Source organism: Podarcis bocagei (assembly GCF_964188305.1).
Source record: "Podarcis bocagei genome assembly, chromosome: 14".
Classification (NCBI taxonomy): Eukaryota; Metazoa; Chordata; class Lepidosauria; order Squamata; family Lacertidae; genus Podarcis; species Podarcis bocagei.
The window spans coordinates 39,565,908-39,579,260 of NC_138139.1; the positions used below are offsets into that span (position 1 = coordinate 39,565,908).

At 46.2% G+C, this 13,353-nt stretch overlaps 1 protein-coding gene across 3 annotated transcripts in view; it reads left to right on the top strand.

Moving 5' to 3' along the window:
• Positions 1 to 1,231: 1,231 nt before the first annotated feature.
• MAPK8IP3 (mitogen-activated protein kinase 8 interacting protein 3) overlaps positions 1,232 to 13,353 on the top strand; it is an 84,251-nt gene continuing 72,129 nt past the window's right edge. For all 3 annotated transcript variants that reach the window (XM_081170312.1, XM_081170310.1, XM_081170311.1), the window contains exon 1: positions 1,232 to 1,280. In XM_081170312.1, coding sequence (XP_081026438.1) covers positions 1,247 to 1,280 — 34 coding nt within the window. In that variant the 5' untranslated portion in view covers positions 1,232 to 1,246. The remainder of the gene's footprint in view (positions 1,281 to 13,353) is intronic.

Below are 13,353 nucleotides of genomic sequence, written 5' to 3' on the forward strand. Positions count from 1 at the left end.
AAATCCGCTCGCGGCTGAGCTTGTTTCCTCATCCACTGAGCTTTCCTCTCTGTTTCGGCAGGCCTGAGAGCCACGCCCTCCCGAGAAGGAGCTCGGGTCTCTCTGTTTCGCCTGTGGGCCTGTCACTCTCCCCTCTCCTGCCCCACCTTAGTGAAGTTTGCATGCACACGAAAGCTAATTATTATTATTATTATTATTATTATTAATCATTTATACCCCTCCCATCTGGCTGAGTTTCCCCAGCCACTTTGGGTGGCTTCCAATCGAGTGTTAAAAACAATACAGCATCAAATATTAAAAACTTCCCTAAACAGGGCTGCCTTCAGATTTCTTTTAAAGAGAAGATAGCTACTTATTTCCTTCACATCTGAAGGGAGGGCGTTCCACAGGGTGGGTGCCACTACTGAGAAGGCCCTCTGTCTGGTTCCCTGTAACCTCACTTCTCGCAATAAGAAGAAACTTAGTTGGTCTCTAAGGTGCTACTGGACATTTATTTTATTTTATTATATATTTCGCCCGCCCTCTCAGGTTGGCATCCTCTGAGGCGTGAGGGAATAATAATAGTAATTTATTATTTATATCCCGCCCGTCTGGCTGGGTTTCCCCAGCCACTCTGGGCAGCCTCCAACAAAATATTTAAAATACAATAAAACATCAAGCATTAAAAACTTCCCTAAACAGGGCTGCCTTCAGATGTCTTCTAAAAGTCAGATAGTTGTTTATTTCCTTGACATCTGATGGGAGGGCGTTCCACAGGGCAGGCGCCACTACTGAGAAGGCCCTCTGCCTGGTTCCCTGCAACCTCACTTCTTGCAGTGAGGGAACTGCCAGAAGGCCCTTGGAACTGGACTTCAGTGTCCAGGCTGAACGATGGAGGTGGAGACGCTCCTTCAGGTATACGGGTCTGAGGCCATTTGAAGCTTTAAAGGAAGATCGCTGTCTCTTGTGGGAGGCGGTGTGGGCGCTCCTGGCCTGGCCCATGGATATTTGTCAGTCTGTTTGGTTGTAAGTTGCTTTGGTTTGCCCTGGGAAAGAAAAAGCGACAGTGGAGTTTAATAAATAATAACAATTTTTAAAAAAAATTATCACACCCTAACTCCTGAATGCCAAGCTGTATGATCAGTACACTTCCTCTGTTCTTTCTTTTTTTGCACTTAATTCCCCTTTGACCTCACTGTTTACACACACACACACACACCGCACCAAAGCGACCTTGGGAACAGCGTCATTTTTATCAGAGCAACTGATGAAATCTGGAGCTGAAACGTTTTGTAAAGAAGGTAAAATTTCTGTTGTGTTAGTCACTGTTAGTCTGTCTCCAACTGACCAAAACCAAATGAGCGTCTGGGCTAAAAACATCTTATTCTGAAATGGTATTTATATCCATTTCCATAAGTGCTGCAAAGTGTGGGTAGGAAAAGCAAGAGCCTCCCCCCCCCTTACCACCATGCACTGAAATGAAATCCAAAAGGACAAAAATGCCCAGGTGCCTCACTGAAATTGTGAGGGAATCTTTAAAAATCATCGGTTTTCAATGGCTTCTCTGCCTTTTGGGTTAAGAGCAAGTGTAAAAACCACTGGTTTGAATTCAGTAGTAATGCTAAAGTAACATGTATATTGTTCTGTGAATTGTCATTTTAGGATGAATAATGTGCTGTTAGGTACAAATCAAGGGAATGTGTGGAAGTGGATCCCAAATTGCAGGTTGGGAGTCGGGGTGGATCTCGCGTCTGTATCAGGTGCTGCTGTAATAAATATATGATTTCAGTAATTAAAGGTATCCTACTAGGATTGAAAACAAATGAGTCTGAAGTGATGTTTGATGCCTTCCTCCAATCCAGGAACCACACCTCTGCTTCTTCCCCTCTGAAATTCTTCCTGAATTTCCAGCTTTCATTTTGTAAAATAAATCTCTAGCAGACATTTAAGTTTTGCTATTTTTAATGCCTGCCAAATACTTTATTGTTTCAACAAGCCTATCCAGATTATTTTTTAAATAGTTTTTTTAAAATTATGTGGATTTTATCTGTGTTGTTAAATTGTCTGCCTACTCTTAATGTTGGCTAGTTTTATAAGTATTTTTGAATAAAAATTATACTATTTTATGTAAACCACTTAGATATTTACTCATTTTTGTTACATAATTGTGAGGGTTTGATTAGCTGCTTGTGCGTGAAAACGTGCTCCCTCAGAGTTTGTGCGCCCCCACAAACCTCCGTGTGTGACGGAGCTCCTCAGACATGTCTGCTCTAGTCACTAGTAGAGTCCGACAGTGGCTGTCTGCGGAAGCGTTTCCAGCAAAGAAGTTCCTTAACGGAAACGCGTCTCCTGGACTCACGGCGTGACAGTTTCCTGCGAGGTATGGGTCTCCCTATGGGAGACTCCGATACCTCCCCACTGTTCTCGCTGGAAGCCTCCCTGAGCCCTCCCTCCTGCTCGCATTCCCTCAGAGACCCACTCCTCCCCCTGCTGGTCCCTGCTTCAGCAGTTGAGTCTCTTTCATCCTGCCTGAGTCCCTCCACCACCTGATGCTCTGATGGCAGTTCCCTGACATCCACCTCCCCTCCAGGGCCCCCCTCACCCCCTCCCAATTCCTCCCCCCTGGGAGGTGAAGGGCTAAAACCCCGAAACGAATCTTCCTCATCTTCTGACGTCTCGAACAATTCTCTCCATCGATCGTCGTCCTGGCCAGCTGAATCCTCCTCCTCTTCAGAATCTGGGAACCCCTCCAACTCCTCTTCCTCGTCGGTGGTGGCAAAGTATTCCCTTCGGAACCTCGCTACAGGCTGAGGTTTACGTGGGAACCTCTGATGAAAAGTCTCTGTTAAAACCTCGTCATTGACATCCTCTGCCCTAACCCAGGTGTTTTCCGACTCCGGTTCCCCTTCCCACATTACCAAATACTCTACTTGATCTCCCTTCCACCTGGAATCGAGGATCTCCGCTACATGGTAGCTGTGTTCCTTCTCCTCCATTGCTGGTCCCCTAGTGACCCTCCCCTCACTGTCTCCTCTATACGGTGACAGCAACGACCTGTGAAAAACTGGGTGCAGCTTCATGTGGTTCGGTAACCGGAGCCTGAAAGCCACTGGATTGACCTGCTGTATGACTTCAAACGGACCCAGCCTTTTGGGTCTTAATTTCTTACAACCTCCTTTGAATGGCAACCCTTGGGTTGACAGCCACACCTGGTCCCCCACCCTGATGCTTTCACCTTCCCTTCTGTTTTTGTCTGCTTGCCTCTTATATTCCTCCTTAGCCCTGTTTAAGTTGAGTTGGAGCTGGCGATGGATCGCTTCCATTTCTTCCACGAACTGTTCTGCAGCTGGAACGCTCCAGTTCTCCCCCTCCCCCCCTGGGAAGGCTCTGGGATGGCACCCGTGATTAGCCAAAAAGGGGCTCATCCCCGTGGACACGTTCTCTGCATTGTTGTAGGCAAATTCTGCCAACGCCAGCTTCTCCACCCAATCATTCTCTCTGTCATTAACATAACACCTCAAATATTGTTGGAGAACCCCATTTGCTCTTTCCGCCTGCCCGTTGGTTTCAGGATGACGGGCCGTCGAGAAATTAACCTCTACATGCAGTAAGCTCATGAGCTTCCTCCAGAACCTGGAAGTAAATTGTTTCCCTCGGTCTGAAACCACCCTCAAGGGGGCGCCATGCAACCTAAACACATTCTCTACAAACAATTTGGCGGTTTCTTCTGCTGTAACCGCATGTGAGCAGGCTATGAAGTGGGCCATTTTAGTTAACAGGTCTACTACAACCATGATGGCTGTTTTCCCTCTAGACCTTGGCAGATCAGTCATGAAATCTATTGCCACTGCTTCCCACGGTCTCTCAGGTGTGGGCAGTGGTTCTAATAAACCAGCCGGCGCCTGCCTCTCCCCCTTGGCTCTTTGGCATTGTTCACACCCTCTCACATACTCCCGCACATCTTCCCTGACCTTGGGCCACCAAAATTCCCTGGTAACCAGCCACATGGTTTTGTGTTGCCCAAAGTGCCCTGCTGTGGGGCTATCGTGCAGCTGCTTGAGTACTTTCTCCCTCAATTCCCCTTCAGGTATATATAACGCTCCCTTATAATACAATGCCCCATTTCTCTCCTCAAAACCACCGGGTTTGTCTTCCTCCCCTCTGAGATCCCTGAGTTTCCCCTGGGCGTATGCATCCTGCACCGTACCCTCTACCAATTCCCTTTGCCCCACCAAAGTCGCCCCACACACCCAGCGGTCCTCTGGAATGATATGGGTTTCTTCGGGTGCTCCCTCCCCCTCCAAATATTCAGGTTTGCGTGAGAGAGCGTCCGCCCTAACATTCTCTGGGCCTGGCACATAACAAATCTCAAAGTTAAATTTGGAGAACTCTTGGGCCCATCTCAACTGCCTTTGGTTGAGCACTCGCGCCGTTCTCCAGTACTCTAGATTTTTATGGTCCGTGCACACTTGCACTTTATGTTGTGCACCTACTAGCAGATGCCTCCATCTCCGGAACGCCTCATGAATAGCAAGCAGTTCTCGGTCGTACACCGTGTAGTTCCTCTCGGATTTGTTCAGCTTCCGCGAGAAGAAGGCACACGGACGCCACTCCGACTCCTCCTTCCCCGGCTGCAGAAGAAGCACCGCCCCTATGGCTCTGTCAGATGCGTCTGTTTCAACCCTTAGCTTCTTTCGTAAATCCACATGCAGAAGTTGTTCTTCAGAGGCGAAGGCTCTTTTCAGTTCCTCAAACGCTCGCTCCGCCTCCGCCGTCCATACAAACTTCTTCTTACTGCTGAGACAGTCAGTGATGGGCGCCGTCAGATGGGCGAAGTTGCGGATGAACTTACGATAAAAGTTTCCAAACCCTAGGAACCTCTGCACATCCTTCTTGGTTTTGGGTGTTTTCCATTCCAGCACTGCCTGTACCTTGCCGGGATCCATGGCCAATCCCTTGTCTGACAGGCGGTACCCCAGGAATTCCACCTCCTTGGTATGGAACCGACACTTCTCCAGTTTGACCCACAGCCTGTTGGCTTGCAGTCTGCTCAACACTTCTCTGACGTCTCTCACATGTTGCTCCTCATTCTCAGAATACACCAACACATCATCTAGAAAGGCAACGCAATTCTTGTAGAGCAAAGGGCCCAGCACGTGGTTCATAAAAGATTGAAAACACGCGGAGCCTGCTTGTAATCCAAATGGCATAACGAGGTATTCAAACGCCCCCAAAGGGGTAAACATGGTGGTTTTCCATTCATCCCCTTTCCTTATGCGTATCAGGTTGTACGCCCCCCTTAGATCCAGCTTTGTGAAAATCTTTCCCTTCCTCACCATGGTCAAAATATCATCAATTCTGGGCATAGGGAACGCCACCGGTTCAGTCACTGCATTCAGCCGCCTAAAATCACATACAAGTCTCGGCTTGTCCGCATTTTTTTTGTCCACAAAGAACACTGGGCTCCCCCCTGCTGCTTTGGACTCTCTGATGAAGCCTCTCTTCAGGTTCTTGTCAATGAACCCTCGCAACTCCTGCATTTCCCTGTCTGACATGGCATACAACTTGCCCACGGGAAGCTGTGCTCCAGGGAGTAAATTGATCTGACAATCAAAGGGTCTATGAGGTGGTAGTTGGTCAGCTTCCTTCTCGCTGAACACGTCGCTGAGATCTGCATACTGTGGTGGTACCTTCACCTTCCCCATTACTTCAGTCCCTGCTAGGGTGGCTTGGGCCCCTACTGAACCCTTCTCCCCTTTGCAGTGTTCTAGGCAATGTGCTGAACCAAAGGACACCACTCTTTGATGCCAGCCAACCAGCGGATCATGTAGAGCTAGCCAGCTCATTCCCAAAATAATGGGAGCGCCTCCCAGGGTGGCCACATTAAACGCTATCAGTTCTGTGTGCCTTGCCACCCTCATTATCATTGGGACAGTCTGCAAGCGGACTCCTCCTCCCAACAACTCCCTGCCATCAATCGTGGTCACCTGCAGGGGGTTGCTTAAAGGGATGGTCTGTATCTGGTGTTCAGCAGCAAACTCCTTGCTCATAAAATTGCAGGAGCTGCCTGAGTCCAATAGCGCCTTTATTTTTAGGGGGTGCCCATTCTGCAGCTCTAGCGACACTTCAATCACTAGAGCAGGTCGAGGAGCTTCTGGCACGGGCACTTTCACTGCTCTTTGGCCTGGCTGCAGTGCCCCAATTGTGGCAACCAGGCGTTGGCTTTTACCTGCTCCGCTCCCCCTTCTTCTCCCCCCTCAACAGCTCCCACCATCCCTTGCCATTCCTTCCTCTGGGGGCAGACTCTGGCCAAGTGGCCTGGCTGTTGGCAGAGATAGCATTTCCGGGGGCCCTTTCCCTCCTTCTTAGCTCCCTCGCTGGTTTTTGAAAATGCGCGCGCGCGCGCTGTTCCGATTTCCATCGGCTCTGCCGGCGGGAAAGCTGGCTCAGGAATGTCTGGAATGCGGAACTCCTTCCAACGTTCCCCTCTCCCTTCCCGCCTCTCCAAGGCTCTTGCCTCCTGCCGCGCTCCTATGGTCAGCGCAGATTTGGTCAGCTGATCCATAGACTCCGCCCTGGGGCTCCGTGCCAGCTCGTCTTTCACCCCCGAAGAAAGACCTTCTTCAAATAGCATTTGAACGGGTGCAGCCGATAAATCCCAACTCAGTCTGTGAATCAGCATGGTAAACTCAGTCCAATATTCACGGACAGATCGACTCCCCTGCTTACAAGCCATTAGCTGTCTGCGCACCACCCCTTCCTCAATATCGCTGGAAAACATGATATCCATTGCACGAAAGAACTTCATTGTGTCCTTTAGTATGTCATTGTGCGTTGCCATTAGGGGTCGAACCCAGTCTCTAGCCCCTTTCTCAAGATGCCCAATTACAAAAGCAACTCGCGATTCCTCATCAGGGAACTCATCGAACTGCACATTAAGGGCATATTGCATCTCTGTCCTAAAAGCATGGTAGTCCTTGGGGTCCCCCCCAAATTTCTGCACCAATCCTGGTACCTTTCTGGGGAATTGAGTGGCTCTCCCCTTCTTGTCTGCATCCTGAGCCCTTCTCTCCTCCAGCCTCGCCGTCTGCAGGGCCAGTTGAACCTCCAACGCTCGGTATCTATCTTCCAAGCTTGGACCAGCTCCAGCCCCTGCTCCTCCGGTTCCGGTTGGTTCGCTCATGATGCCTTCTCTTGCACAGGCAGCGTACAAAGACTGTCGGACTGCTGTGAGGGTTTGATTAGCTGCTTGTGCGTGAAAACGTGCTCCCTCAGAGTTTGTGCGCCCCCACAAACCTCCGTGTGTGACGGAGCTCCTCAGACATGTCTGCTCTAGTCACTAGTAGAGTCCGACAGTGGCTGTCTGCGGAAGCGTTTCCAGCAAAGAAGTTCCTTAACGGAAACGCGTCTCCTGGACTCACGGCGTGACAGTTTCCTGCGAGGTATGGGTCTCCCTATGGGAGACTCCGATACCTCCCCACTGTTCTCGCTGGAAGCCTCCCTGAGCCCTCCCTCCTGCTCGCATTCCCTCAGAGACCCACTCCTCCCCCTGCTGGTCCCTGCTTCAGCAGTTGAGTCTCTTTCATCCTGCCTGAGTCCCTCCACCACCTGATGCTCTGATGGCAGTTCCCTGACAATAATCTATAAATGTTGCTGAATAAACTAACTAATTAAATATTCTTTATTAATTTTAGTGCATAACCAATACAATTACAGTATATTTAAACAACTTTTCTTATCTGTATTTTCTCCATCTCCATTTAATTCCACAACTTACTTTCTCACCTTCAACACAGTCTTTCTCATTTCAGATCCTAGGACTAAGTCAAAGTTCCTCCCAGTTAAAACGTCAGACCTTTTAATAAGCTTCTTACACAGTAAACCACCTTTCATATTGCAATGAAGAGATCAGTTGAAAGGCCAGAATGAGGAAGAGTGGGGAGGAAAGAAGAATGACTAAGAGATAGGGAGACAGAAAAAGGAAATTGAGGAGGGGAATCACATCAGATTATCCTAAACAAACAGTGCAACCTTATGCATATGAAGTACTGACCAGTAGCAGCTCTGCAGGGTTTCAGCAATATTCTTCCCCCATAGCCCTACCTGGAGATGCCAGGGTTATTGGATATATTTATTGCAGGCATAGGCAAACTCAGCCCTCCAGATGTTTTGGGACTACAACTCCCATCACCCCTGACCACTGGTCCTGTTAGCTAGGGATGATGGGAGCTGTAGTCCCAAAACATCTGGAGGGCTGAGTTTACCTATGCCTGATTTATTGGATAGATTTCTAGCCTGCCTTTCAGGGCATGTTGTCATCACACAAAATAAAAATAAAATAAAATAAAAATAAAAGCATCAAATAAAACATAAAATAATTATCAATGCAACCATTAAATAAAGCAATTTCCAGTTTCCATTTACAACTTAAAATTAAGCAACAGCAGCTAAACAACATTTTCAAGCAAAACAGATGAACTAAATGTGAACTGGATTTAAAAAAACCAACAATTTGGGGTTTCTCTCTTTAAAAACAAACAAACAGAAAATGAACAGAAATAATGGTGCCCTGTGTACTCCTGAAGAGGAAGTTTGAAAGATATCAGGCTATCCTGGAAAAGGCGCTGTCTTTCCTAGTAGTAGATCTTTACCCAAAGAGCAACCAACATCTTGCCTTTAACAGCAATAGCTTGCGAGGATCTTGCAAAGTAAATTAATATACCATCCAGCACGTGAATCAAAATCATTCAAAATGTAGAATGGGGGGGGGGGATGTGGCTCCTGAAGTCCTCATTGATATGAGGGCAGGGCACATTCCTATGAGCACATTCCTATTTTCATCCATGAAATGTTGGCGGGCATGGATGATATTCAAACATCTATATCTTTTTCAGTTCCTGTGTCTGCCCCTTTTACTTTTGGAAATTTAAAGAAGAACATCAAAGCAATATGCCAAATTGTTGTTCTCTATGAAATAAATTTACTCCAGGCTTCCAGCATTCTGGCCAATGAGTGCAAAGGCGGTGGGATAACTGACTAGTCATATGATTCCTTATTACATCATTAACAGTTTACAATTTTACAATTTTCAACATTTTACATTACTTATATTCAATTCCAGCTGTTCTACAGTGAATGACCCTCTGCATGTAGACTTCCCTTCCCACCTCCATTACAAAATTCCTGGCCAAGGTCTTAGATCAGTGGTGGCTGGTGCCCATTGGGAATAATACAGCGGAAGTGGGAAGACCAACACTAGGTGGCGCGAGAGCCAATGACAGGCAGAGCCACCCACTGACTGGTTGCAAATATGAGGACAGTCCAGCAGGGACTGGCTGAGGACAGAGGCTGGTGGGGTAGTAACCCATTCTCCCTAAAAGACCATCCTCCACTGGCTTACATGGAGCTTGGATTGACTACAGCATTTACAGAGCCCCAGTGATGATAATTTAATGAAGCTGTTTAAGAATGCTCTGCTAGGGCATGGTGGTTGTTTTTAATTCCCTTTAAATCCTTTAATCGTGCCCTCTCTATCCTTTGGAACATTATTGTAGTGAAAAAAAGTTCACTACATATCTAGTCCCTGTGTTTCTTTGTTCTAAAAGGCCTTATTAATTTGCACCCCCTATCTGAATTCTACAGAGAATTCTGTAGGCTTAGTATTGGATGCAGAAATCTGATGTAGCAGGTTCCAGTGAAGTTCCAACTAAGTCCCTGGTTGTAGAATTCAATAGGTGATGCAAACCAATCTGTTCCTTACTTTAAAACAGAAATATTTGACCCTCCAGCTGTTGATAAACTACAACCCCCATTAGCCCAAGCAAATATAGCCAATGGCTAGGGACAATGGGAGTTGCAGTTCGATTTCTGATGGGCCAAAGGTTCCCCATGCCAACAGGACTTCCTGGTCCTGGTCTACTGTATGTGGATTGGGGCCCTGCATCCCTTCCCCCAAATATATTGGCAAGAATTGCTTAAGAATATTGTTAATGTAGCCTAGCCTACCACACAGGGCTGTTCCAAAGATAAAAAAGGAGGAGGGAAGGAAAAGCAAGATACAAATATATGTTATTTACAGATCACATAAAGCAAAATAAACATGCATGAAGGCAGAAAAGTAGCCCCACCTACTGCTTTAACTGCAACATTTTTATGGTCTTAATAATTGCAGTAAAATACCACCACCACCTCTGATAAATAACAAAAATGCAAAAAATAAAATAAAAAGGCCAGGTATGTGCAGTTTCAGCCTATGCTACCTCACAGGGCTGTTGTGAAAATAAAAAGAAAGACAATGTACACAGCCTTGAGCTCCTGTGAGGAAAAGCAAGATACAAATATACAAGAAGCGACAACAGTGCCACAACTCCCTGCAACACGTGCTCTTTTTTTGCCAACCTTGATTAACAAAGGATCCTTGTGAATTCCATGCCAGCCTTAAAGAAACACAAAGCCCAGTTATGTAGTTAACTTCTTTTTAACCTCTAAGTGGAGAAAGCAGGAACACCAGCATTCTGCTAACTAAACTGATTTCCCACAAACATATTCGATGTGACCCCCCTTCTTCTTCTTCTTCTTCTTCTTCTTCTTCTTCTTCTTCTTCTTCTTCTTCTTCTTCTCTTTCAAGAGGGAATTCCCCCTGCTCTGCTCTGTCTTGTTCCTGGAGATGGATGCTGCTTATTTGCTGTTTCATCCTGGTCTGATGACTCACACTCTGCATCTCTGGGCCCCAGTGTGTGAAGCAAGGCTGGAGAAAGGAGGCGGAGCAGCTGTGAGGGAAGCTTTCCTCTGTCAACCCCAGTCCTGCTCAAATATTGCACAGCCCCCAACTGAGCAATCGCTTCTCCCTGTGTCATTTCACGCATCATAGCTCATCAGCAAGGAAAGCTCTAGCCAGATGATGTCATCTCTCATCCTTCCGTGCCTCTGTTGTGTCTCTGTTGTATTTAGAAGCCGCCCTACATTTAGGGCAAAGCTACACGTTAAGGAAGCAGCACGGGGTTCCCAACTGCGTGGATTTCTTCATAAAGCAATTGGGAAGTGGGTTGTACTCTTGTAGGCTAGAATCATCACTCCTGATGCTGTGAGGTTCTGACTCCCCATCTGCTTGCAAGGCAGGGGAGCTGTCCAACAGGGCAAGGACCCAAGGCAAGGCTGTTGAGGCAGCAAGGGAGCTGTCCAGCCATGTAGAGTTTGTGGACAGAGGTGGATCTGATCAGAACAGGACTTTGCATTAGGAAAATCCAGGCAGACACTGAATGGCTCACATAGGCATCTATACAGTCAGGCACCAGGGATTTCCCTTAGCCCTGTATTCTTGGTGCCAGGATATTGTCTGAAGGCACATGTTGTAGCCACCTTGCTGAAAGTAAGTAGGTCTAGATCTGGCCCATTACCTGCATGGGAAACTGTCTGAGAGACCCCTGGATGCTGCCTTAAGTTATATTATGGAAGAATGGTGGGGTATATGTGTAATCATAATGGCTATAATAAAACTGTTTTGCATGTTTGTTTTGTTTTTAAAAAACCACTACAAAACCATACAAACCCTCTTTAGGAAAGGCAAAAAACAAATCAGCATAGATATCAGGAGTAATGGTTCCTGTTTCTGGCCACCTTTAATTCTGGGGTGCAGGGACTTTACTTCAGCTTACCTCCATCCTATAAATGCACTGTGCTGTTATATAGTTTCACCAGGCTACAGCAGAGGAAAAGATAGGCTTGTGGGCTCATTGCATTGGCTCTGTTAAGAGACCAGGTCAATCGGGTCCCTCTTTTCCCTTGCCTACTCTATCAGGCTACAGGAGGTATAGTAACAGGAAGCACCCATCAGCTCAAGTGTGAACCAAGCTCCATTTGGGTCATCGTCTCCCAGAAGTCAAGCTGGCCATCATAAGAACTTTGGAATAATTTTAGGAGCAGGTGCCTGAGTTTGCTTGTATTCCTCTTTCCTTTTGTGTTATGCCCTTTAGCTTGTAAGCCTACAGGCAGGGACTGTTTTGTTTGTCGTTGATCCTATTTAGGCTACCTACTCTGGGAGATTTTTCTACTGAAGAATGAGCTAACATCCTCTATTGGCCAATATCTGGGAAATGAAGGAGATCTAGATGAACTGCTGCCAATCCATAGTCACACTGGTAGCACCAGATAAATATTTTCTTTCTTTCTTTAGCACATTTATTTATCTGAGAGGAAATTAGTGGATGTAGAAACTTTTCCAGTGAAAAACAAAAACAAGGGGGCATAAATAAGCAAGCAGAAAACAAAATTGCCTAAGAGCTTTGTGGCACCACTGCTGCTATAAGTGTGCTGGTAATTAGTGCAATACAGTACAATACAATACTGGCATAAAGAAATCTTCTGTGATGGCTATAGTTGTCCACTTGGTGTTATTTAACAGCTCCTGTGGAGGTTTCCCAGTCTGATAAGACCAGGAGGAACATGCTGCTCTATAAAAGAAGGTCAAGGGAAGGTCTTTATAATAACAGCCACAAGCTGAGTGAAGATTTGTAACAAATTATAGAGAACCCATTGCCAGCTTGATCCTGGTCAGGGCTGAGCTGAAAGCATCCTTTCAGCTGGAACTGAGAATCAGGCTGGAGAGGTAGAACAAGAAGGCAAAGACAGAGCCAGAAGAGATAATAATCACCTAGTCCTAGGCAATCTCCCAGCCTGAGGAAGAGGTCCATATAGCAGGACTCAAGAACACAAGGGTCACAATCGCTTCTGTGCAACTATTTCTGGACCCAAATTTGTATTATCTATTTTTTGTTTTGTACACTGCTCAGTTTTATTTACGATATACAGTTGTGTTTTGATTCCATTTTTCTGTAGTTTTAAAGAAATTTTATTAAATGTCGCACCTGGATTGTTTTTATGCAAATTACTTTTAATTTTTTTTTTTATCGTGTTAAATTCAGTCCCAAAAAATAAATGCAACAAATTCAAATTCCTTTCTTCGGTGACCATGTTCATTTGGGGCACTTGGGAGGAGCAAGAAAAACATCCTCCCATATTCTTTACAATAAATTTAATCTAGAGATTTACAGCAGACATCCTGACATCTAAAAAAGCAGGGCTCAGACATCCCTTCTGCATAGCTCTAGGCAGATCCATCCCTTGTCTTGAATAGAATATGTTTTAGAGTGCTATTAGGAGCAACTAAGAGATCTCTCCTGAGGATTCTTGCAAGCTTTTGCCTCTCTCTTCATTCCTTTTTCCTTCCTCAGACCAGAACACTGAAGCTCACATTACAACTCTACCCAAATCTTTCTAATGCCTCATTGATTAGTCATTAGAGAGGTTGGGGGATGGATTTTATTGCAGGGCGCTTGACATGCTACTCCTGATCTTTCCAGAGATGGCACAGAGAAG